Source organism: Ranitomeya imitator, chromosome 5 (genome assembly GCF_032444005.1).
Source record: "Ranitomeya imitator isolate aRanImi1 chromosome 5, aRanImi1.pri, whole genome shotgun sequence".
In the NCBI taxonomy this organism is placed as follows: domain Eukaryota; kingdom Metazoa; phylum Chordata; class Amphibia; order Anura; family Dendrobatidae; genus Ranitomeya; species Ranitomeya imitator.
This window is the reverse complement of record NC_091286.1, coordinates 663,468,203-663,496,111: the sequence shown is the minus strand read 5'-3', so window position 1 is coordinate 663,496,111 and position 27,909 is coordinate 663,468,203. Positions and strand designations below refer to the sequence as shown.

General features: G+C 46.4%; 1 protein-coding gene across 2 annotated transcripts in view; it reads right to left on the bottom strand.

The window, feature by feature from the left end:
• The window catches only part of LOC138638714 (cytochrome P450 2C5-like), a 137,620-nt gene that overhangs the window by 22,725 nt on the left and 86,986 nt on the right, over window positions 1–27,909 (bottom strand). For both annotated transcript variants that reach the window (XM_069728231.1, XM_069728230.1), the window contains one exon: window positions 22,961–23,145. In XM_069728231.1, the coding sequence (XP_069584332.1) occupies window positions 22,961–23,145 (185 nt within the window). The remainder of the gene's footprint in view (window positions 1–22,960; window positions 23,146–27,909) is intronic.

The following is a 27,909-nucleotide window of genomic DNA, read 5'->3' as shown; positions in this document are numbered from 1 at the left end:
TATATTGCCCAGCGACGTAGTACATTGCCCAGTTACGTAGTATATTGCCCAGCCACATAGTATATTGCCCAGCCACGTAGTATATTGCCCAGAGAGGTAGTATATTGCCCAGCTATGTAGTATATTGCCCAGCCACGTAGTATATTGCCCAGTGACGTAGTATACAGCACAGAGCCACGTAGTATATTGCCCAGCTACGTAGTATATTGCCCAGCCACGTAGTATATTGCCCAGCCACATAGTATATTGCCCAGCCACCTAGTATATTGCCCAGTCACGTAGTATATTGTCCAGTTACGTAGTATATTGCCCAGCCACGTAGTATATTGCCCAGTGATGTAGTATATTGCCCAGCCACGTAGTATATTGCCCAGCTACATAGTATATTGCCCAGCCACGTAGTATATTGCCCAGCCACGTAGTATATTTCCCAGTGACGTAGTATATTGCTCAGCCATGTAGCATATTGCCCAGTGACGTAGTATATTGCCCAGTGACATAGTATATTGCCCAGTGACGTAGTATATTGCCCAGTGACATAGTATATTGCCCAGTTACGTAGTATTTTGCCCAGTGACGTAGTATATTGCCCAGTTACGTAGTATTTTGCCCAGTGACATAGTATATTGCCCAGCCACGTAGTATATTGCCCAGTGACGTAGTATATTGCCCAGTGACATAGTATATTGCCCAGTTACATAGTATTTTGCCCAGTTATGTAGTATATTCCCCAGTGACATAGTATATTGCCCAGCGACGTAGTATATTGCCCAGTTACGTAGTATTTTGCCCAGTGATGTAGTATATTGCCCAGTGACATAGTATATTGCCCAGCGACGTAGTACATTGCCCAGTTACGTAGTATATTGCCCAGCCACGTAGTATATTGCCCAGAGAGGTAGTATATTGCCCAGCTATGTAGTATATTGCCCAGCCACGTAGTATATTGCCCAGTGACGTAGTATACAGCACAGAGCCACATAGTATATTGCACAGTGACATAGTATACAGCACAGAACCACGTAGTATATTGCCCAGCCACGTAGTATATTGCCCAGCCACGTAGTATATTGCCCAGCTATGTAGTATATTGCCCAGCCACGTAGTATATTGCCCAGTGACGTAGTATACAGCACAGAGCCACATAGTATATTGCACAGTGACATAGCATACAGCACAGAGCCACGTAGTATATTGCCCAGTGACGTAGTATATTGCCCAGTGACGTAGTATAAAGCACAGAGCCATGTAGTATATTGCCCAGCCGCGTAGTATATTGCCCAGTGACGTAGTATATTGCGCAGTTACGTAGGATATTGCCCAGTGACGTAGTATATTGCCCAGTGATGTAGTATAAAGCACAGAGCCACGTAGTATATTGCACAGCAACATAGTATACAGCACAGAGTCACGTAGTATATTGCCCAGCCACGTAGTATATTGCCCAGTGATGTAGTATATTGCCCAGCCACGTATGTTACAGGTTAAAAAATAAAAAATAAACATACTCACCTAACGATACGAGGGCCCCTTGTAGTTTAACATACTCACCATTCTCGTCGCTGCTCCTCAGCGTCCTGTCTCTCCGCCTCCTGGGGTGCGGCGGAGCTCTTTCGATAGGCGCGCGGCTGCCGCCATGTTGCGCTCCCAGGATGCATTGCGAAATTACCCAGATGACTTAGCGGTCTCGCGAGACCGCTAGATCTTCTGAGTAATTTTGCAATGCATCGCTGGGAAAGGAAGATGGCGGCAGGCGCGAGCGGCTCAGCGTACAACAGAGGGTGAGTATTGCAGGTTTTTTGTTTTTTTATTATTTTTAACATTACTTTTTTTACTATTGATGCCGCATAGGCAGCATCAATAGTAAAAGGTTGGGGACACACAGGGTTAATAGCGGTGGTAATGGAGTGTGTTACCCGCGGCATAACGCGGTCCGTTACCACCGGCATTAACCCTGTGTTAGCGGTGACCGGAGGGGAGTATGCGAGCGACAGGCACTGACTGCGGGGAGTAAGGAGCGGCCATTTTCTTCCGGACTGTGCCCGTCGCTGATTGGTCGCGGCAGCCATGACAGGCAGCTGGCGAGACCAATCAGCGAATGAATAACCGTAACAGAAGGACAGACAGACAGACCGAAGTGACCCTTAGACAATTATATATATATATATATATACAGTGGGGCAAAAAAGTATTTAGTCAGTCAGCAATAGTGCAAGTTCCACCACTTAAAAAGATGAGAGGCGTCTGTAATTTACATCATAGGTAGACCTCAACTATGGGAGATAAACTGAGAAAAAAAAATCCAGAAAATCACATTGTCTGTTTTTTTATCATTTTTTTTTGCATATTATGGTGGAAAATAAGTATTTGGTCAGAAACAAACAATCAAGATTTCTGGCTCTCACAGACCTGTAACTTCTTCTTTAAGAGTCTCCTCTTTCCTCCACTCATTACCTGTAGTAATGGCACCTGTTTAAACTTGTTATCAGTATAAAAAGAAACCTGTGCACACCCTCAAACAGTCTGACTCCAAACTCCACTATGGTGAAGACCAAAGAGCTATCAAAGGACACCAGAAACAAAATTGTAGCCCTGCACCAGGCTGGGAAGACTGAATCTGCAATAGCCAACCAGCTTGGAGTGAAGAAATCAACAGTGGGAGCAATAATTAGAAAATGGAAGACATACAAGACCACTGATAATCTCCCTCGATCTGGGGCTCCACGCAAAATCCCACCCCGTGGGGTCAGAATGATCACAAGAACGGTGAGCAAAAATCCCAGAACCATGCGGGGGGACCTAGTGAATGAACTGCAGAGAACTGGGACCAATGTAACAAGGCCTACCATAAGTAACACACTACGCCACCATGGACTCAGATCCTGCAGTGCCAGACGTGTCCCACTGCTTAAGCCAGTACATGTCCGGGCCCGTCTGAAGTTTGCAAGAGAGCATTTGGATGATCCAGAGGAGTTTTGGGAGAATGTCCTATGGTCTGATGAAACCAAACTGGAACTGTTTGGTAGAAACACAACTTGTCGTGTTTGGAGGAAAAAGAATACTGAGTTGCATCTATCAAACACCATACCTACTGTAAAGCATGGTGGTGGAAACGTCATGCTTTGGGGCTGTTTCTCTGCAAAGGGGCCAGGACGACTGATCCGGGTACATGAAAGAATGAATGGGGCCATGTATCGTGAGATTTTGAGTGCAAACCTCCTTCCATCAGCAAGGGCATTGAAGATGAAACGTGGCTGGGTCTTTCAACATGACAATGATCCAAAGCACACCGCCAGGGCAACGAAGGAGTGGCTTCGTAAGAAGCATTTCAAGGTCCTGGAGTGGCCTAGCCAGTCTCCAGATCTCAACCCTATAGAAAACCTTTGGAGGGAGTTGAAAGTCCGTGTTGCCAAGCGAAAAGCCAAAAACATCACTGCTCTAGAGGAGATCTGCATGGAGGAATGGGCCAACATACCAACAACAGTGTGTGGCAACCTTGTGAAGACTTACAGAAAACGTTTATCCTCTGTCATTGCCAACAAAGGATATATTACAAAGTATTCAGATGAAATTTTGTTTCTGACCAAATACTTATTTTCCACCATAATATGCAAATAAAATGTTAAAAAAAAAGACAATGTGATTTTCTGGATTTTTTTTTCTCAGTTTGTCTTCCATAGTTGAGGTCTACCTATGATGTAAATTACAGACGCCTCTAATCTTTTTAAGTGGTGGAACTTGCACTATTGCTGACTGACTAAATACTTTTTTGCCCCACTGTATATATATATATATATATATATATATATAGATGTGGTTTAATTTAAATCATGTATTTTCTCATTTGTTATGTTCCAGCACCATCTGCTGTTGAAATGTATACAATGTAAAGTTTTGAAACGAGAACTGAGGTTTCAAGAGGAGGGGCTATGCTAGTTTCTGCCCATCTAGACCGGGAGAGCTGGGAAAATCCCAGCCTGAAACAAACTATCTCTGGGAGCACAGCACATGTGGAGGCTCCCTCTCTCCAAGACCCTCTGGTAGGCCCGATAAGCTTAGAAATTACCCCAGAACTCCCAGGTCAGTGGAATACAACTTACAAGCATTACATCTAAAGGAGCAGGTTCTTAAAGCTCCGAAGCCTCAATTCCATGTCAGAATCTAACTCTGTACTGTAATTGCTGTGGTTTTACCCCGTGAGCTGTGAAGCATTTACTCCGTGTCATATATTCCCATTCCTGCAAAAGTAAATGAAACTGTTATCGCCGAGAGCTGTGTCTGTGGTCATTATCGTGGACGCTGAATGGGGGTTGTCACGATTCCCACCGTGACCGTCACCCCCACATCACAGATCGGGGTGACTTTAGGCCAACAGACGGCTATCACATGTGCTGGGGGCTTATCTTAGTTATCCCTCCACTCCACAATGTGATGAAAAAACACACACAAGGCTATTGACCTCTTAGTTTACAGCAGGGGCTTATTCTAGGTATCCCACTACTCTGCAATATACCACAAACTGCAGGGATTTATGTATATCCCGCTTCCAGTTCCACTTGAAACTTGCAGCTCTCTGGCGCTCCCCTTACTCTCTGGTCAGATTAGGTACTGCACGTAGGGTAATTAGTCGCCAGAAAGGCTACCTGCTATGTACTGGCTATTGGGCACGCTGCAGCGACGCGATTAACTACTCCCACTCAGGCAGGAACAATAATTATCAATGCCACAGTCGCTACAACGACACCCAAAGGCCCGCACACGGTATGCTGCCACCAGCTTCGATTAAACGGGTCCGAAGCTAACCCAAAACAGTAGCGTAATTCCCTTCAGAAGACTTAGGGTACGTTTTAGAACAGGAAGAACGAAAACTAGTAATTTATATATTTTACTCCGAAAGAAGGCAGTGTTTATAAAAAGTTATATAAAGATGTTACAATATGAGACAATTGAAAATATGTACAAGGTAATTATAAAAAAAACAGGGATTACATGAGAAATAAAACTTACATGTGTTCAGATCATTTCAGGCAACCAGGCTAGGTCCATATGTCCCAATGCATTAGGACTGGCAGTCAGGGCTTCCCAGGTAAAAACTCAGACTCACTCTCAAGGCTGGGCAAAGTGGAGTCACTTAAAGAACCACAGCCTGTGACATCACTAAAAGGGGTTGGTTTACCCAGTCAGTCCTACCTCTTCAGTCTTACTAGATTTAACACAAGTTTGTCTAATGCCTGTATCTCCGCTACAGAACATGTCATAGTCATAACAAACCCAGCATTCATCTTGTATTAACATTTGCATTCTAATGAGATCAAATATGTCCTATTTGTGACGCATAATTACACAGAAATCCCTATTTTTTACCTGATGGAGTTAGAAGCTCATGTTTAGTGTGACTGACAGAACGGCCGACGAACGTTAACCATATGTATTTTCGTTTTTCTAGCCTACATCGTTGGCCCAATATCTTATCTTATTAGAACAAAGACTCTTATGGATTCTGGAAGCTTCTATACCACTTTCAGCTAGTACAACTGTCCACTGCAGCTATGCTTGATTGTAAATAACTTTCTTCAATAAAACTCCCCCACATACATTGACCAGGCAAGCTCTTGCCTGAGTGAAAGGGAAGGGGGGTTTTGTGGGCTAACAAGAGAAACTAATCTTATATGATAGTTCATACAATATCGTGACAGGGGTGGATAGCAGTGAACGGAAAACCCATCATTGCAAGGGCTTTACAAGTGGTGTCACGAACTGGATAATATTCTTCTCTGCCTATCTACTATTACGGCACCACAAGTCTCAGAACGGCTTATTAAAAACTATCTTGCCAGTGAATGCTCCCTAAAGACTGTCTCCTGGTATATGCTGTGCTGCTGCCTACACTTGTTTGTGGAGCCTGCCTGCACCAGCTCTTCTACATCTGCTGCCATCTAAGTTGTACAGATAAATGCAGATTCTCATCCACAGCAGTGCTATATTCTAGAGGGGGAGCCTTCCATCTCAGAGACTGTGTTATTGAATGATAGTGCATCACTTAAATCTACAGTGTCGCCTTTATTCTTAAAGAGACAGTACCTTCATTATTATAATAATGTCTGATCCTCTTCATAATGGCTAGGCAGTCTCCTAACTCTGCATCATCCTCGTCACCAGTTAGTGCTCCAATCCAGCAGGCTAATGCCACCAATCTAGCTCCAGGCACTGTCATGGTGACCGGCATGACATTCTTCCTAGGAACTCCTTGTAACAGCATGTCCCTCCCCTGGCCTGTGTCCCTGGACTGCCATGTAGTCAAGCTTGAGTCAATAACCAGTGGGGATAGCCCTCCCCATGGAAGGGTGGATCCCAGAACACAAAAAATTAGACTCATGTGTTGGCTGATTCAGTTGTGTGGTAACTTCGGAAGGGCTGGGATCTTATGCTGAGGCGAGATCATGGTGCCAGTGTGTGGAGTGTTAAAAGCCGCCATGTTGGAATGTGTTGTGGCTCTCATCTCCTGGAGCCATTGAATTCACTCAAGGACTATTTCTATTTCCCTGGTGTCGGATTGCAGCGTGGCGCCCCCGGATCTGCTCCCTTTGTGTGGACTAGTGTGGACTCATTGTGGACTCATTACGGATACTGCAGAATTACTTTCATTTGTGTTATCCCAGTTCCCTGTTCCAATAAATCTTGTTGGATTGTTTATCAGCCTGGTGTCTCTTGCTGCTCTGTGGCAAACCCCGTCACAAACTGGTGGCAAGCAGTGGGATCAGAGCAGAGGGAATGGAGGACAGCGGCTCATCAATGTCTGGAACCAGAACCTCAGGATTCAGGAACTGGACTGTGGGGAGTTTACAAACAAAGGCCCGTGAATTAGGAGTCTGCTATAAAGGACTCACCAAGGTCCAACTAATTAAGGCTTTGGAAGGAGCTTACCTGCAAGATAAAACCGAAGAAGGATTCCCACAGCAAAGGGAGGAAAGACAGGAGCTGCAGGTAAATACCCAAAAAAGTCAGTGGGTTGTGTGGTATGAGGAGGAGATGGCATTGCTTGGGGATGAGGCCACCATAGAGGATGAGAGGGAAGCAATTCACACAGCTAAGAAGAGGCAGCTCATGGGGAAGCAGCTAGAAGCTATAGACAGACTGCAACCACAGCACCCACCATGAGGGAATTCCCAAGGGTATCCCGTAAGGACTTTAAGCCATTTAACGAAGCTGCAGGTGACATTGAGGGCTTCTTCCAGGACTTTGAACATCAATGTCGATTAATGGAAGTCCCGGAAAGGGAGTGGGTCAGACATCTGGTGGGGCTCTTAGATGGTGGAGCTGCCGATGCCTACAGAGCTATGGACCCCCGGTGGAGCAGTAAGTATGAGGAGGTAAAAGAGGCCATTCTTGAACATTATGCTGTAACTCCAGACACTTACAGAGCGCAGTTCCGCTCCTTAGCCTGTGAGGGGGAAGTGTCTTTCAGGATATATGCCCACAGGCTTAAACAAGTGTGTCACCGCTGGCTGGAGGGAGAGGGGGACTTAACTTGGGAGGCCTTCATCCAGGTCATCCTAAAAGAACAGTTCTACACCAAATGCCCTGCTGAGATCCAAGAATGGGTGCGTGAGAGGAGACCAGCGACAGTGGAGCAAGCTGCTGCTTTAGCTGATGAGGTTCTCACCATCAAGCATCAGTGGAAAAATTTACTGGTGGATGGAGTAAAAACTAACAACACCCCACCACCAGTGGTCTCTTGTCCTTCAGTCCCCAGTTTGCTTTCCCACTAGACCACCACTTCATGTTGATACCCATGTGACTTAGAGAGAGAGAGAAAGTAGTATACTGCAGGAGTTATGGATGTGGGCATCCCAGAAATCTGCAGGCCACCTGCCTAAATATACAGTGGAGAAATCGGTCTCAACCCCAACAACCACCTCATGCACCGTCACATAGATATCAGCCTCCAGGTTCACTTTCTTCCGTCACCAGAGTACACATGGGAAGGAGTGCGATACAGCGCAGATGTTACCGATGTGGACAGGCTCGGCATCTGCAAGACACCTGCCCTCAGGGTCAATTGAGGAATGACCCTGCACCAAATTGGCCTATCAATTATTTACAGCCAAACACAATGGAGGAAGAGGTGCCACCCCTACAAATTGATTTGCCTAATAGCACAGAAACCCATGTTCGACCATTAGGGGTTTATGGGGTGAGTTCCTTTAATCCTCAAAGAAAGCTCGTACAGGAGGTCATGCTGGACGGTCAGAGAGTTATTGGCTTTTGTGACTCTGGGGCATTTCTCTCCATACCTGGTACCTTTACTGAACTTCTGCCAGTCTGCTGATTTGTGTGGGTTTGTGGTCATGCTCCATGCGTGTTGTACATGACATCTACTATTTTTAACCCACTATTTTTGTATTCCTTGTTTTGTTATGTTTGTTATGTATATATTTAATAAAGATTTTGTCAATTTTGGACTTTTTTTGCACCTATTCTTTTGTAGTTTGTTGCTATAGCTGATCCTAGAGTGGTTCAGCCAGAGGCTATACAGCATGGACCTGGGATTACCATTGAATTAGCTGGAGGCCAATGGAAGAATATCCCAAGTGTAGAACTGGACTTTGGCTTTGGGGTGAAGCAATGCGTGGTTGGGGTGATGAGGGGCCTGCCTGCAGATATTGTATAAGGAAATGATGTGGGAGAGCTACAATCTCGATTTGTAGGTGCAGGAAGCAGAGTTTTAGTCAAAGAGGAGGTAAAATGGAGCCCACCTTTTAGCCATTAACTGCACCATACAATAAAGAAGAGGCAGTCAACACAAATGCTAATTGATTGTCCAGGCAGGTGCTGAGTTATGTCGGCCATGTTTATGTGTACTTTACAAGCGACCTGTAGAGGTCACTAGTCCGTACACAAATTGAGGGGGAAGGGGTTGTAAGAGCGTGTCCCTCTCCCGGCCTGTGTCCCTGGACTGCCATGTAATCAGGCTTGAGTCAACAACCAGTGGAGGAGACCTCCCCCATGGAAGGGTGGACCCAGAACACAGAACAATAGATTCATGTGTTGGCTGATTCAGTTGTGTGGTGACTTGGGAAGGGCTGGGATCTTATGCTGAGGAAAGATCCCAGTGCCAGTGTGTGGAGGGTTAAAAGCTGCCATGTTGGACTGTTTTGTGGCCCTCATCTGCTGGATCCATTGAATTCACTCAACGACTATTTCCCTGGCGTCGGATTGCCGGGTGGCACCCCCTGATCTGCTCCCTTTGTGTAGACTCATTGTGGACTCATTACGGACGCTGCAGAATTACTTTCATTTGTGTTATCCCAGTTCCCTGTTCCAATAAATCTTGTTGAATTGTTTATCGGCCTGGTGTCTCTTGCTGCTCTGTCACAAACCCTGTCACACTGCTAGTCTCCCAAGTTACAGGGGAGATCCTCATATCCTTGGTGGGTTCAAATAAAAGCTAATGTGCACTCTTGAACTTTTCTCGCTCTCTCCCCATCAGCGAGTACAACTTCTACTGGGACAGCTTGAAGGTCCGACTGCCAAAGAAGTCCCTTCCTGGCCATCTACTGAGAAGACCAGCATAGAACAGATCCTCACCAGCATTAAAAACTAATTTGAATGCCAATCACCCAGCGAGGTGCGTCTCAAATTTTACAACAGATGTCAGTAACCAGGTGAGATCCTGAGGGACTACACACTAGCCCTTCAGTCTGCATACAGGGCTTTGCAGCAAATAGACACTCTAGACCCTGTGGCTGCAGAAAACATAATCACTGACAGATTCATAAAAGGTGTGGAATCCAGACTTGTACAAAGTCAACTCTAGCAGCACAAAATCTCAACATGACTTTCTTAGACTTTAAAGCTCTAGCTTTGCGGGTAGTGGGTACTGACCTTGTACCAGCTAGGCTCCTGCTCCTTATTCCCCTAACCTGGCTGCTAGAAGATCCACCGTATCCCCCCTTTCACCTGTCTCTCTTATGCAGGCCACGTGGTCTGTGCCAGCCTCTACTCTCATTCATGCATCTTCTACCACATATGCACTTGTCCAAGTCCTTGATTCTATGTGTCAAACCTTAAAGGCGCTAAATAGCCAACCCCCTGCATCATGTGAGTCATCTGTAAGTCGGACAATGTCCCCAGAGCCACGTTCTAGTTGCCCAGGTTCTGGAAGACCTTCTTTTGGTGATTGTGTCTACTGTACTTATTGTGAGCATCCTCGGCACTATAAGTATCAATGCTATAAGTTAAACTGGTCACCACTGAGGCCAAGGGCCGCCCCTCAGGAGGTGTATTCAAGGGCCCAGAGGGACAATTGCAATGGATCTCCCGGTTCATCTCCAAATGCCCGTATATAACCATATGGCTTGATGGTGTACCTTTAGAAGCTTTAGTAGACACTGGTTCTAAAGTTACCACAATTGAATGCCAAACCTTTGAAAGGAATTGGTATTATGATGTTCTGAATCCTGTGGGCAAAGCGAAGTTATGCGTGATTGCAAGTAATGGTCAATCTATTTCCCAGTAATTATTACTGAGGCTGAGGGAGATACCACAGCAATAGTGCTAGGCATGAATGTTATACATCATGTATTTCCTCAATTGCTCGATGCCTTGCATGCCTCTCTTACTTCTGCTTCTTCCCCTTACAGGCAAGTCGCCCAGCGGACTATTAAAGTGCTCTGTGCCCAACAGAAGTTTGCCAACTGAAAAGAAGAAATCTGCCATGTGCGTATCACCGACACATGACTAGTTACCTTGATGGCCAACAGCGATACTCTAGTATGGTGCCGAGCTTGACCTGGAAACAACAAAGACTATGTAGCTCTTCTTGACTCCATCAAGATTGAGGGGCTGCCGCTGGTAAAAGCTGCCAGAAGTGTCGTCACCATCTCCAATGGTAGAGTACCAATACGGCTAGTCAACCTGAGTGATGCACCTATCGAGCTATGTAACTTCAATTTAGTTGCTCAACTGTACAGTCTTGATCCAGAAGACATCCTAGATGAAAAGACAGTAGCTAATCCAAGGTCAAGGAAAGCCACTCCCAAAGGCACTAATACACCCACTACCTTCTGGTGGAACAAACTTAATGTCGGGGATGCTAATACCCCATCGAACACATCCATGATGTCACCAAACTTGCTAAGTGGCACAGCCAAGCTTTTAGCAAGCACCCACTTGACTTCTGCAAGACTTCTCTGTTCCAGCACAAAATGCAGACAGGTGATCATCTCCCTAGCAAAGAAAGACACCATCCAGTACCTCCTGTTAACTATGGGCAAGTAAAGAAGCTGTTAAAGGAGATGAAAGATTCTGAAGTTATTTGAGAAAGTCAAAGCCCATGGGTGGTGCCTATCATCTTGGAGAACAAGAAGGATGGCAACATTAGATTTTGTGTAGAGTACAGAAAGTTGAACAATGTTACACACAAAGATGCCTATCCTCTCCCACGAATTAAAGAATCCATCACTGCTTTTGGCTCAGCGGCATACTTCTCCACTCTTGATTTAACCAGCGGGTGCTGGCAGGTACCCATGACTCCTGAGGATAGGGAGAAGAAAGCCTTCACCACTCTGATGGGACTCTTTGAGTTTAATGGTATGCCGTTTGGGTTATGCAATGCCCCTGCTATGTTTCAATGACTCACAGAAAGATGTTTTGGTCACCTTAACTTCCAGGGCATTTTGTTGTATCTTGATAATGTGAGCATGTATTCTCGCACTTATACCACCTTGCAGAGGTATTTCAAATACTCATTGACCATGGCCTGAAATTAAAGCCATCAAAGTGCCATCTGCTTAAGCCGAAAGTCAACTACCTGGGTCATGTTGTCAGTGCCGAAGGCATCCAGCCTGATCCTGAAAAGATTGTAGCTGTCAAGGACTGGGACATCCCATGAACGGTGATCGAAGTCAGAAGTTTACTAGGTTTTGAGGGCTGCTATCGCCGCTTTATACCTCGTTTCGCACAAATAGCTGAACAACTCACAGAACTGCTATGAGGTTGCCCTAGAGAAAACTATGATCAAAGACTCCCAATTAATTGGTCTGAACGACAAGAAACTGCATTTCAGACATTAAAACGCCTATTGATTTCACCTTCAATTCTGGTGTATCCTGACTACCGCTATCCTTTCCGTTTCTACATGGATGCCAGCTACCAAAACCTCAGAGGGGTACTATCACAAATCCAGGATAACAAAGAGATTCATTGCCTATGCCAGCCGAAGCTTTAGAGGAGCAGAGAGGAATGATAACAACTACAGTTCATTCAAGTTAGAGCTGCTAGCTCTTGTGTGGGCAGTCACAGAGCAGTTCAAAGATTATCTCATGGCCACACCCTTCACCGTTTATATGGACAATAACCTTTGCTCACCTTAATACTACATGGTTAAGTGCTCTGGAAAAGAGATGGGCTTCAAACTTGGAAAATTTCTGTATTGACATTAAGTATCACAGTGGCAAGACCAACATCAATGCCGATGTATTACCTCATCTGCCTGTAGGAGAAGAGCCTACTGAGGAAGATCTGTGGGAAGATGTTGAGATGCTGCCTTTCTAACAAAGGTTTGCTACACAGAACGCCTTTGCTGCTATACAAACTGATGAAGTCCCTCAACAGAAACCTGACCTATTCCAAGATCCATCGAGATGGCAAACCCTTCAAAATAAGTCTCATGTCCAAGGTGAGATCTATGATTACCTAACTACGGGAAGAATATCTGTCAGAAGAGGCAGACAATGCCCTGATTTTGAGTTTAAACGTCTTTGGAGGCAGTGCAAAAGACTCTTCATTCAAAAGGGCTTGATCCTGAACAATACTTTAGATCCTGTTTCAGGTGAAAGGTTACATCATATTCTAATCCCACGGCAAGATGCCAGAATTGTTCTTGATGCCTACCACGACCAGTCTGGGCACTTTGGCATGCACAAAACTGGATTGGGATGCCTACAGACATTGAAAATTGGTGTTGTGAATGTTCAGCTTGCATCCTCACCAAGGCTGGTAAGAGAGATGCCAGAGTTCCTCTTCATCCAATCCATTCTCAGAAACCAAATGACCTAGTTGCCCTTATTGACATAAAGCTGGAACCAACTCATTGAGGCTACACCTATGCCCTTACCATACCATGCCCTTATCATACCTTGCCGTTGTACCAGTGAAAGATCTCACAGCTCAGTCTACAGCTATCACCTTCTACCATGAATATGTGAGACATTATGGTTGCCCTGAAGCAGTTGTCACAGACTGTGGACTTGCCTTTCAGTCACAATTATTCCAGAAACTCTGCTACTTCCATGAGTGAAAGAATCTAAGAATAACTGCCTATCATCCCCAAGGGAACAGCCTTTGCAAGAGAAAGTCAACCAGACCTTCATCACTATGCTGCGAACAGCATCTCTTACCAAACAAGCTGAATGGCCTCAATTACTTGGCGAGTTAGGAAATCTACAACAATACTGTCCACTGTTCTACAGGCTACTCTGTTATGATCCGGTGACCTTGGAGCTGCATGAGAACTTTCACTGGAGAAAGTGGCCACTATACTGACCGCAAACCTGAACTTAACACCGCAACTAGAAGTGGCCGTGGAGTGTACCTAACACACCTAGACACCTCGTCACAGCCGGAGGACTAAATACCCCTAAAGATGGAAATCGGAATACTATCTTGCCTCAGAGAAAATCCCCAAAGGATAGACAGCCCCCCAAAAATATTGGCGGTGAGTCGGAGAGGAAAAAACATACTCAGGCAGAAAAAACAGGATTTAGCACAGGAGGCCATTCTAGCTAGATAGGACAGGATAGGTTAGATGTTATGACCTGGTGGTCAGGACAACAATGGACCTAGTGGTTAAGAGCACACGGAAAGACCTGATAGTTTCTGATAATAAGGACGAGCTCTGGGACGTGGGAACTCTGCTGACCGCAATCCCTAATCCTATCAAACACACTAGAAATAGCCGTGGATTGCGCCTAACGCTCCCTATGCAACTCGGCACAGCCGAAGGAACTAGCTAGCCCTGAAGATAGAAAAATAAAGCCTACCTTGCCTCAGAGAAATTCCCCAAAGGAAAAGGCAGCCCCCCACATATAATGACTGTGAGTAAAGATGAAAATACAAACATAGAGATGAAATAGATTTAGCAAAGTGAGGCCCGACTTACTGAACAGACCGAGGATAGGAAAGGTTACTTTGCGGTCAGCACAAAAACCTACAAAAAGACCACGCAGAGGGCGCAAAAAGACCCTCCGCACCGACTCACGGTGCGGAGGCGATCCCTCTGCGTCCCAGAGCTTCCAGCAAGCAAGACAACAATAAAAATAGCAAGCTGGACAGAAAAATAGCAAACCAAAGAAATACAAGCTGGAACTAAGCTTCTGCTGGGAAGACAGGTCACAAGAACGATCCAGGAGTGAACTAGACCAATACTGGAACATTGACAGGTGGCATGGAGCAAAGATCTAAGTGGAGTTAAATAGAGCAGCAGCTAACAAATTAACCTCGTCACCTGTGGAAGGAAACTCAGAAACACCCACCAGAGGAAGTCCATGGACAGAACCAGACGAAGTACCATTCATGACCACAGGAGGGAGCCCGACAACAGAATTCACAACAGTACCCCCCCTTGAGGAGGGGTCACCGAACCCTCACCAGAGCCCCCAGGCCGACCAGGATGAGCCAAATGAAAGGCACGAACCAGATCGGCAGCATGAACATCAGAGGCAAAAACCCAGGAATTATCTTCCTGACCATAACCCTTCCACTTGACCAGGTACTGGAGTTTCCGTCTCGAAACACGAGAATCCAAAATCTTCTCCACCACATACTCCAACTCCCCCTCAACCAACACCGGGGCAGGAGGATCAACGGATGGAACCACAGGCGCCACGTATCTCCGCAATAACGACCTATGGAACACATTATGGATGGCAAAAGAAGCAGGAAGGGCCAAACGAAATGACACAGGATTGATAACCTCAGAAATCTTATACGGACCAATGAAACGAGGCTTAAACTTAGGAGAGGAAACCTTCATAGGAACATAACGAGACGACAACCAAACCAAATCCCCAACACGAAGTCGGGGACCCACACAGCGCCGGCGGTTAGCAAAACGTTGAGCCTTCTCCTGGGACAATGTCAAATTGTCCACCACATGAGTCCAAATCTGCTGCAACCTATCCACCACAGTATCTACACCAGGACAGTCCGAAGACTCAACCTGCCCTGAAGAGAAACGAGGATGGAAACCAGAATTGCAGAAAAACGGCGAAACCAAAGTAGCCGAGCTGGCCCGATTACTAAGGGCGAACTCAGCCAAAGGCAAAAAGGACACCCAATCATCCTGATCAGCACCTGATCAGCAGAAACAAAGCATCTCAGATATGTTTCCAAAGTTTGATTAGTTCGTTCGGTTTGGCCATTTGTCTGAGGATGGAAAGCCGAGGAAAAAGACAAATCAATGCCCATCCTAGCACAAAAGGATGGCCAAAACCTCGATACAAACTGGGAACCTCTGTCAGAAACGATGTTCTCCGGGATACCATGTAAACGAACCACATGCTGGAAAAATAATGGCACCAAATCAGAGGAGGAAGGCAATTTAGACAAAGGTACCAAATGGACCATCTTAGAAAAGCGATCACAAACCACCCAAATGACAGACATCTTTTCAGAGACGGGGAGATCCGAAATAAAATCCATAGAAATATGCGTCCAGGGCCTCTTTGGGACCGGCAAGGGCAAAAGCAACCCACTGGCACGAGAACAGCAGGGCTTAGCCCGAGCACAAGTCCCACAGGACTGCACAAAAGAACGCACATCCCGTGACAAAGACGGCCACCAGAAGGATCTAGCCACCAAATCTCTGGTACCAAAGATTCCAGGATGCCCAGCCAACACTGAACAATGAATCTCAGAGATAACTCTACTAGTCCATCTATCAGGGACAAACAGTTTCTCCGCTGGGCAACGGTCAGGTCTATCAGCCTGAAATTTTTGCAGCACCCGCCGCAAATCAGGGGAGATGGCGGACAAAATTACCCCCTCTTTGAGAATACCCGGCGGCTCAGGAACACCTGGAGAGTCAGGCACAAAACTCCTTGACAGGGCATCAGCCTTCACATTCTTAGAGCCCGGAAGGTACGAAACCACAAAATCAAAACAGGAGAAAAATAACGACCATCGAGCCTGTCTCGGATTCAACCGTTTGGCAGACTCAAGATAAGTCAAATTCTTGTGATCTGTCAAGACCACCACGCGATGCTTGGCTCCTTCCAGCCAATGACGCCACTCCTCGAATGCCCACTTCATGGCCAACAACTCACGATTACCAACATCATAGTTACGCTCAGCAGACGAAAACTTTCTAGAAAAGAAAGCACATGGCTTCATCACCGAGCCATCAGAACTTCTTTGCGACAAAACAGCCCCTGCTCCAATCTCAGAAGCATCAACCTCAACCTGAAACGGAAGCGAAACATCTGGCTGGCACAACACAGGGGCAGAAGAAAAACGACGCTTCAACTCCTGAAAAGCCTCCACAGCTGCAGAAGACCAATTGACCACATCAGCACCCTTCTTGGTCAAATCAGTCAACGGTTTAGCAACAGTAGAAAAATTAGCGATGAAGCGCCGATAAAAATTAGCAAAGCCCAGGAACTTTTGCAGCTCTTCACAGATGTTGGCTGAGTCCAATCAGAAATGGCCTGGACTTTAACAGGGTCCATCTCGATAGTAGAAGGGGAAAAAATGAACCCCAAAAATGAAACCTTCTGAACTCCAAAGAGACACTTTGACCCCTTCACAAACAAGGAATTTGCACGAAGGACCTGGAACACCATTCTGACCTGCTTCACATGAGACTCCCAATTATCCGAAAAGACCAAAATATCATCCAAATACACAATCAGGAATTTATCCAGGTACTCTCGGAAGATGTCATGCATGAAGGACTGAAATACTGATGGAGCATTGGAAAGCCCGAATGGCATAACCAGGTACTCAAAATGGCCCTCGGGCGTATTAAATGCTGTTTTCCATTCATCGCCTTGTTTAATACGCACAAGATTATACGCCCCTCGAAGATCTATCTTGGTCAACCAACTAGCCCCTTTAATACGAGCAAACAAATCAGACAGCAACGGCAAAGGATACTGAAATTTGACTGTAATTTTATTAAGAAGGCGGTAATCAATACAAGGTCTCAAAGAACCATCCTTCTTGGCCACAAAAAGGAACCCTGCTCCTAACGGTGATGACGACGGGCGAATATGGCCTTTCTCCAAGGATTCCTTTATATAACTCCGCATAGCGGCGTGTTCTGGCACAGATAAATTGAACAATCGGCCCTTAGGAAACTTACTACCAGGAATCAAATTAATTGCACAATCGCAATCCCTAGTAGGTAGGGCACTGGCTTTGGGCTCATCAAATACATCCCAATAATCCGACAAAAACTCTGGAGCTTCAGAAGGAGTGGAAGACGAAATAGACAAAAATGGAACATCACCATGTACCCCCTGACAACCCCAGCTGGACACAGACATAGATTTCCAGTCCAATATTGGATTATGAACCTGTAGCCATGGCAACCCCAAAACGACCACATCATGCAGATTATGCAACACCAGAAAGCGGATATCCTCCTGATGTGCAGGAGCCATGCACATGGTCAATTGGGTCCAGTACTGAGGCTTATTCTTGGCCAAAGGCGTAGCATCAATTCCTCTCAATGGAATAGGATACTGCAAGGGCTCCAAGAAAAAACAACAGCGCCTAGCATACTCCAAGTCCATCAAATTCAGGGCAGCGCCTGAATCCACAAATGCCATAACAGAATAGGATGACAAAGAGCAAATCAGAGTAACAGACAATAGAAATTTAGACTGTATCGTACCAATGGTGGCAGACCTAGCAAACCGCCTAGTGCGCTTAGGACAATCGGAGATAACATGAGTGGAATCACCACAGTAAAAACATAGCCCATTCCGACGTCTGTGTTCTTGCCGTTCAGCTCTGGTCAAAGTCCTATCACATTGCATAGGCTCAGGCCCATGCTCAGATAGTACCGCCAAATGGTGCACAGCTTTACGCTCACGCAAGCGTCGATCGATCTGAATGGCCAAGGACATAGACTCATTCAGACCAGCAGGCATGGGGAACCCCACCATGACATCCTTAAGGGCTTCAGAGAGACCCTTTCTGAAGATTGCTGCCAGGGCACATTCATTCCACTGAGTGAGCACAGACCACTTTCTAAACTTCTGACAATATATCTCCGCTTCATCCTGACCCTGACACAGAGCCAGCAAGATTTTCTCTGCCTGATCCACTGAATTAGGTTCGTCATAAAGCAATCCAAGCGCCAGGAAAAACGCATCAACATCACGCAATGCCGGATCTCCTGGCGCAAGGGAAAATGCCCAGTCTTGAGGGTCACCACGTAACAAAGAAATAATGATCTTTACTTTTTGAACAGGGTCACCTGAGGAGCGAGGTTTAAAGGCAAGAAACAATTTACAATTATTTTTGAAATTCAAGAACTTAGATCTATCACCAAAAAACAAATCAGGAATTGGAATCCTAGGCTCTGACATCGGATTCTGAACCACAAAATCTTGAATGTTTTGTACCCTTGTAGTGAGATTATCCATCCAAGAGGACAGACCTTGAATGTCCATGTTTACACCAGTGTCCTGAACCACCCAGAGGTAAAGGGGAAAAGAGAGACAAAAAACACTGCAAAGAAAAAAAAATGGTCTCAGAACTTCTCTTATCCCTCTATTGAGATGCATTAGTACTTTGGGCCACCTGTACTGTTATGACCTGGTGGTCAGGACAACAATGGACCTAGTGGTTAAGAGCACACGGAAAGACCTGATAGTTTCTGATAATAAGGACGAACTCTGGGACGTGGGAACTCTGCTGACCGCAATCCCTAATCCTATCAAACACACTAGAAATAGCCGTGGATTGCGCCTAACGCTCCCTATGCAACTCGGCACAGCCTAAGGAACTAGCTAGCCCTGAAGATAGAAAAATAAAGCCTACCTTGCCTCAGAGAAATTCCCCAAAGGAAAAGGCAGCCCCCCACATATAATGACTGTGAGTAAAGATGAAAATACAAACATAGAGATGAAATAGATTTAGCAAAGTGAGGCCCGACTTACTGAACAGACCGAGGATAGGAAAGGTTACTTTGCGGTCAGCACAAAAACCTACAAAAAGACCACGCAGAGGGCGCAAAAAGACCCTCCGCACCGACTCACGGTGCGGAGGCGCTCCCTCTGCGTCCCAGAGCTTCCAGCAAGCAAGACAACAATAAAAATAGCAAGCTGGACAGAAAAATAGCAAACCAAAGAAATACAAGCTGGAACTTAGCTTCTGCTGGGAAGACAGGTCACAAGAACGATCCAGGAGTGAACTAGACCAATACTGGAACATTGACAGGTGGCATGGAGCAAAGATCTAAGTGGAGTTAAATAGAGCAGCAGCTAACGAATTAACCTCGTCACCTGTGGAAGGAAACTCAGAAACACCCACCAGAGGAAGTCCATGGACAGAACCAGCCGAAGTACCATTCATGACCACAGGAGGGAGCCCGACAACAGAATTTACAACAGACAGAGTTCTGTGCGGTCAGTATTAAAACTCTTCAAAAAATCCACAGCAGAATATACAAAAAACTTCCTACATCTAACTAAAGATGTAGGAGCGTATATCTGCAACTCCAGTGAATCCTACAAACAGAACAGGAATAAACTGAAACAAGCACACAGCAGTGTGCCACAGACACAAAAACAAAACACTTATCTTTGCTGAATTTGGCAGCAAGCAGGAGAAGCCAGAAAGAGATCCAACACTTCACAAGGAACATTCACAACTGGCAAGGGCTAAAGGATCCAGCACACCTAAATATCCCAGTCAGAATTGTAATTATCCGATACACCTGGCCAGGACTGCGAGTCAGAGACAACTGCATTCCCACCAACAACCACTGGAGGGAACCCAAGAGCAGAATTCACAACACTACTCACCATATTACCTGATGTTTGGAAAACAAGGCCAGCTTCCAAAAGATCGTGCTCTTGGAATCCAAGTTCCCGATGTGATCAATCTCTTGCCTAAAACTGATTGGATCTTACAGCATCAGCGAAGAATACACAAAGCTAAACAGATTGTTGATTACCGAATGGGTGAGGCTCACCGTCAACAGGAAGAGAGAGTTACAACCAAAGAACTAATGCATTTCCACTTCAAATTGGAGACAAGGTATGGCTAAACAAGTGCCACCATACAGGGAAACTCAATTCCCTTTGGAAAACAGAGCCAAACACAGTGAAAGCTAATTTATACCCTGAGTCAGATGTATACGAAGTGAAGAAACCTGGAATGGTGGCACAGACGGTGCACAGAGACCGCATGAAGTTATGTACCAAAGAAGATCTCCTGGTGATGTCCTTACCTCCTCCTCAAGTCATGCCGGTCTACACACCAGTTCCTGTCTTGGAACCATCACCCAGACAACCTATGGTAAAGGAGCCCCTCTATGACTATCAATTTATCATTCATGCTATCAGTATGTTCCCATCTCAGTTACTGCCCCAGTCGCTACTCCTCCACCAACTTCACCTGAACCAGCAGACCGTATCATTTCTGCACAAGAGGACCATCAAGTGTTCAGGCATACGGAGCGAAGCACAAAAGGAATACTTCCAGCCCATTGGAGAGATTAAAGACCATATGTTTCCATGTGTATATATTCTTGTACTTATTTGGTCAGCTAGATAGTTTAGCAACGTTTAAGAGTCAGCTTCTGGGTTATACCAACCACCTTATTTATTCTTTACATTATTTTATATACAGCCATGAACTTGTTATTGAATTTTCCTTGCCTCTAAAAGTGCCATTCCAGAGCCTTTCACATGGCTCATAATATATTGCGGAAAGAGACTCTATTGCAAATGGGCCCTATCACCTTCTTGTTTTACAGTTATTATTGCATATTGTTCTTCCATATGTCTTAACATTCTTGCCATGTTGTTACTTAACATTGCATATATATCTCCATCCTTCATTAGCTGTTCTCAATTTGTACAATCACCGAGGACGACTCACCTTAAGAGGGGGAGTATGTAGTGACCTGGCTCAGGTTATGACTGTCCCTTTAACTACACCTGGACTGTACACTATAGCTCACATTCTAGCTACCCTTTTTACTGTTATTAAGACATGTGTCTTAATTTGATTCATGTATTTTTCCAGGTATTTTCTAATTTCTTATGTTCCAACACCATCTGCTGGTGAAATGTATACGATGTAAAGTCTTGACATGAGAACTGAGGTTTCAAGAGGAGGGGCTATTCTAGTTTCCACCCTGTCTAGACCAGGAGAGCTGGGAAAACCCCAGTCTGAAACAAACTGTCTCTGGGAGCACGGCACATGTGGAGGTTCCCTCTCTTCAAGACCCTCTAGGCCTGAATAGCTTAGAAATTACCCCAGGAATCCCAGGTTGGTGGAATATTCTTACTACATAAAATCTTCTGCATAAAACTACAAAAGACTCTGAATCTCTCTATAACAACTTACAAGCAGGTACGGACTGGGGCTGAAATTCAGCTCTGGCATTTGAAATCACACAGGCCCATGTTGTCCCCATCCCCAAGCACCAGATGGAATATATTACTAATATTTCCCTGGATGGAGAAAAGTAAGATTTACTACAGTTACAATATACTAATGATACCCATTGGCCTGCTGGAGTAAGTGATGGAGTCAGCGACTTTGTGTCCATCACAACTCTTAGGCTACTTTCACACTAGCGTTAACTGCAATCCGTCACAATGCGTCTTTCTGCCGAAAAAACGCATCCTGCAAAAGTGCTTGCAGGATGCGTTTTTTCCCCATAGACTTGTATTGGCAACGCATTGCGACGGATTGCCACACGTCGCATCCGTCGTGCGACGGATGCGTCGTGCTTTGGCGGACCGTCGGCACAAAAAAACGCTACATGTAACGTTTTATGCTGCCGACGGACCGCTTTTTCCGACCGTGCATGCGCGGCCGGAACTCCTCCACCACCTCCCCGCACCTCACAATGGGGCACCGGATGCGATGAAAATCTGCATCCGCTGCACCCGTTGTGCGGCGCTTACAATGCTAGCGTCGGTAACCTCAGCCCGACGCACTGCGACGGGCCGAGCCCGACGCTAGTGTGAAAGAAGCCTTAGCAGTATGGGTGTCTTGAGAACACTGAATCTGTTAACAACGTTGCAGACAAGGCAGCCCATGACTAGACAGGCCTTTCTGGCATTTGCCAGAATTGCCAAATGGCCAGTCCGGCCCTGCTTACAAGTACTACATATAAAGAAGCAGGTTTTTAAAGCTCTGAAGCCTCAATTCCATGTCAATATCTAACTCTGTACTGTATTTGCTGTGGTTTAACCCCGTGAGCTGTAAAGCAGTTACTCCGTGTCATATTTTCCCATTCCTGTGAAAGTAAATGCAACTGTTATCCCCGAGGCCTGTGCCTGTGGTCATTATCGTGGACGCTGAGTGGAGGTGGAGAGCAGTGAACGGAAAGCGCTTTACACATACTGATAGCCTAATAAAAACGTGACAATACTTATCGATTAAGAGTATAGTTTTGCCTGTAATTACATCTATAGTGTTTCCACATTTCACATCATATTGTAAGCTTTATATTTTGTTAATTATGTTTTTCACTATATATTTAAGCTGGATTTTCTTTAAGTCTGGCCTCAAACTATGTGCAGAACATTTTTTTGCAACACTTGGTAAATTCAGTGGGCAGAGTTAGAACAATTCTCTTAATTGTGAAGGATGATTACAGACGATCTCTTTTATTATTACTAAGTGCCTCAATAGTTCTTAGAAACAAAAAAAACAGAAGCTTCCTTAAATTAAGAAAAGTCAAGCAATACCGTATTTTACTTCTTACTTTTGGTAGGAAGAAATGCTTCAGTGTGACATCTTGAGTGGTCATATATGGCAGATTGGTTGGCACAACATTTGCGAATCTCTGAACTTCGTGGATTACAGCGTCTGTGTATGGCATGTGTTTGCGGTGCGCCATCTGAGGCTCGGTGGATCCGATAACCTTTTCAATTTCTTTTTGAACATTTTCTGTTATCAAAGACAAAATGACTTATAATTACCCATAATGTCTTTTAGTTTTCGTTAAAAGCCAACACTTAATACAGTATTTTTAAGCTTCAATACTGCTACCTACGGAGTGACAGTTTGTAAGCCCCTTCCACACACCTATTCTCTTTCTTCATGAGTCATGACCTGTGGAATGACCCTTGGAAAAGGACTTTCACCCTTTTTTGCTACCATTGTGATCACTATGTGGTAAGGGATTCCTGTGCAATTTATACCACTTACTATTCTCTCATAGATTGTTCCTTATATTCTCTGCCACAAACTACATGCCCGCTTTACTCCACAAACTGTTCCTTTTGCCCCTGATCAACAAAGAGTATGTCCAATTCTCCACTTTCACAAACTGATCTCTGTGCCTTTACTTCTCACACAGAGTAAGCAACATGTTCCTATTTAAATCATAAACTGCCTCCACGCCCCACTTATACACAGATTGCTCCCTATGCTTCATCATTCGCCTATCCATGTTACACAGACTGAACCCTATGCTGCCTCCATATAATACAGATAGCGCCCTATTATACTCCCATGTTACACAGATCCTATGATCTTCCCATGTTACAGACTGCTCCCTATGCTCCTCTCATGTTACACACACTGCTCCCTGTGCTCCTCCCATGTTACACAGACTGTTCCCTGTGCTCCTCCCATGTTACACAGACTGCTCCCTGTGCTCCTCCCATGTTACACACACTGCTCCCTGTACTCCTCCCATGTTACACAGACTGTTCCCTGTGCTCCTCCCATGTTACACACACTGCTCCCTGTGCTCCTCCCATGTTACACACACTGCTCTCTGTGCTCCTCCCATGTTACAGAGACTGTTCCCTGTGTTCCTCCCATGTTACACAGACTGATCCATATACTCCTCCCATGTTACACAGACTGCTCACTGTGCTCCTCCCATGTTACACAGACTGCTCCCCGTCCTCCTCCCATGTTAAACAGACTGTTCCCTATGTTCCTCCCATATTACACACACTGCTCCCTGTGCTCCTCCCATGTTACACAGACTGTTCCCTGTGCTCCTCCCATGTTACACACACTGCTCCCTGTGCTCCTCCCATGTTACACAGACTGCTCCCTATGTTCCTCCCATGTTACACAGACTGATCCATATACTCCTCCCATGTTACACAGACTGCTCACTGTGCTCCTCCCATGTTACACAGACTGCTCCCCGTCCTCCTCCCATGTTAAACAGACTGTTCCCTATGTTCCTCCCATATTACACAGACTGCTCCCTGTGCTCCTCCCATGTTACACACACTGCTCCCTGTGCTCCTCCCATGTTACACAGACTGTTCCCTGTGCTCCTCCCATGTTACACACACTGCTCCCTGTGCTCCTCCCATGTTACACAGACTGCTCCCTATGTTCCTCCCATGTTACACAGACTGCTCCCTGTGCTCCTCCCATGTTACACAGACTGCTCCCTGTGCTCCTCCCATGTTACACAGACTGTTCCCTGTGCTCCTCCCATGTTACACAGACTGCTCCCTGTGCTCCTCCCATGTTACACAGACTGTTCCCTGTGCTCCTCCCATGTTACAGAGACTGCTCCCTGTGCTCCTCCCATGTTACACAGACTGCTCCCTGTGCTCCTCCCATGTTACACACACTGCTCCCTGTGCTCCTCCGATGTTACACAGACTGTTCCCTGTGCTCCTCCCATGTTACACAGACTGCTCCCTAAGTTCCTCCCATGTTACACAGACTGCTCCCTGTACTCCTCCCATATTACACAGACTGTTCCCTATGTTCCTCCCATGTTACACACACTGCTCCCTGTACTCCTCCCATGTTACACAGACTGTTGCCTGTGCTCCTCCCATGTTACACAGACTGCTCCCTAAGTTCCTCCCATGTTACACAGACTGTTCCCTGTGCTCCTCCCATGTTACACAGACTGTTCCCTGTGTTCCTCCCATGTTACACAGACTGCTCCCTGTGCTCCTCCCATGTTACACACACTGCTCCCTGTGCTCCTCCCATGTTACACAGACTGTTCCCTGTGCTCCTCCCATGTTACACAGACTGCTCCCTAAGTTCCTCCAATGTTACACAGACTGTTCCCTGTGCTCCTCCCATGTTACACAGACTGTTCCCTGTGCTTCTCCCATGTTACACAGACTGCTCCCTGTGCTCCTCCCATGTTACACACACTGCTCCCTGTGCTCCTCCCATGTTACACAGACTGTTCCCTGTGCTCCTCCCATGTTACAAAGACTGCTCCCTGTGCTCCTCCCATGTTACACACACTGCTCCCTGTACTCCTCCCATGTTACACAGACTGTTCCCTGTGCTCCTCCCATGTTACACAGACTGCTCCCTGTGCTCCTCCCATGTTACACACACTGCTCTCTGTGCTCCTCCCATGTTACACAGACTGTTCCCTGTGCTCCTCCCATGTTACACAGACTGCTCCCTGTGCTCCTCCCATGTTACACAGACTGTTCCCTGTGTTCCTCCCATGTTACACAGACTGCTCCCTGTGCTCCTCCCATGTTACACACACTGCTCCCTGTGCTCCTCCCATGTTACACAGACTGCTCCCTGCGCTCCTCCCATGTTACACAGACTGTTCCCTGTGCTCCTCCCATGTTACACAGACTGCTCCCTAAGTTCCTCCCATGTTACACAGACTGTTCCCTGTGCTCCTCCCATGTTACACAGACTGTTCCCTGTGCTCCTCCCATGTTACACAGACTGCTCCCTGTGCTCCTCCCATGTTACACACACTGCTCCCTGTGCTCCTCCCATGTTACACAGACTGCTCCCTGTGCTCCTCCCATGTTACACAGACTGTTCCCTGTGCTCCTCCCATGTTACACAGACTGCTCCCTGTGCTCCTCCCATGTTACACACACTGCTCCCTGTACTCCTCCCATGTTACACAGACTGTTCCCTGTGCTCCTCCCATGTTACACACACTGCTCCCTGTGCTCCTCCCATGTTACACACACTGCTCTCTGTGCTCCTCCCATGTTACAGAGACTGTTCCCTGTGTTCCTCCCATGTTACACAGACTGATCCATATACTCCTCCCATGTTACACAGACTGCTCACTGTGCTCCTCCCATGTTACACAGACTGCTCCCCGTCCTCCTCCCATGTTAAACAGACTGTTCCCTATGTTCCTCCCATATTACACACACTGCTCCCTGTGCTCCTCCCATGTTACACAGACTGTTCCCTGTGCTCCTCCCATGTTACACACACTGCTCCCTGTGCTCCTCCCATGTTACACAGACTGCTCCCTATGTTCCTCCCATGTTACACAGACTGATCCATATACTCCTCCCATGTTACACAGACTGCTCACTGTGCTCCTCCCATGTTACACAGACTGCTCCCCGTCCTCCTCCCATGTTAAACAGACTGTTCCCTATGTTCCTCCCATATTACACAGACTGCTCCCTGTGCTCCTCCCATGTTACACACACTGCTCCCTGTGCTCCTCCCATGTTACACAGACTGTTCCCTGTGCTCCTCCCATGTTACACACACTGCTCCCTGTGCTCCTCCCATGTTACACAGACTGCTCCCTATGTTCCTCCCATGTTACACAGACTGCTCCCTGTGCTCCTCCCATGTTACACAGACTGCTCCCTGTGCTCCTCCCATGTTACACAGACTGTTCCCTGTGCTCCTCCCATGTTACACAGACTGCTCCCTGTGCTCCTCCCATGTTACACAGACTGTTCCCTGTGCTCCTCCCATGTTACAGAGACTGCTCCCTGTGCTCCTCCCATGTTACACAGACTGCTCCCTGTGCTCCTCCCATGTTACACACACTGCTCCCTGTGCTCCTCCGATGTTACACAGACTGTTCCCTGTGCTCCTCCCATGTTACACAGACTGCTCCCTAAGTTCCTCCCATGTTACACAGACTGCTCCCTGTACTCCTCCCATATTACACAGACTGTTCCCTATGTTCCTCCCATGTTACACACACTGCTCCCTGTACTCCTCCCATGTTACACAGACTGTTGCCTGTGCTCCTCCCATGTTACACAGACTGCTCCCTAAGTTCCTCCCATGTTACACAGACTGTTCCCTGTGCTCCTCCCATGTTACACAGACTGTTCCCTGTGTTCCTCCCATGTTACACAGACTGCTCCCTGTGCTCCTCCCATGTTACACACACTGCTCCCTGTGCTCCTCCCATGTTACACAGACTGCTCCCTAAGTTCCTCCAATGTTACACAGACTGTTCCCTGTGCTCCTCCCATGTTACACAGACTGTTCCCTGTGCTTCTCCCATGTTACACAGACTGCTCCCTGTGCTCCTCCCATGTTACACACACTGCTCCCTGTGCTCCTCCCATGTTACACAGACTGTTCCCTGTGCTCCTCCCATGTTACAAAGACTGCTCCCTGTGCTCCTCCCATGTTACACACACTGCTCCCTGTACTCCTCCCATGTTACACAGACTGTTCCCTGTGCTCCTCCCATGTTACACAGACTGCTCCCTGTGCTCCTCCCATGTTACACACACTGCTCTCTGTGCTCCTCCCATGTTACACAGACTGTTCCCTGTGCTCCTCCCATGTTACACAGACTGCTCCCTGTGCTCCTCCCATGTTACACAGACTGTTCCCTGTGTTCCTCCCATGTTACACAGACTGCTCCCTGTGCTCCTCCCATGTTACACACACTGCTCCCTGTGCTCCTCCCATGTTACACAGACTGCTCCCTGCGCTCCTCCCATGTTACACAGA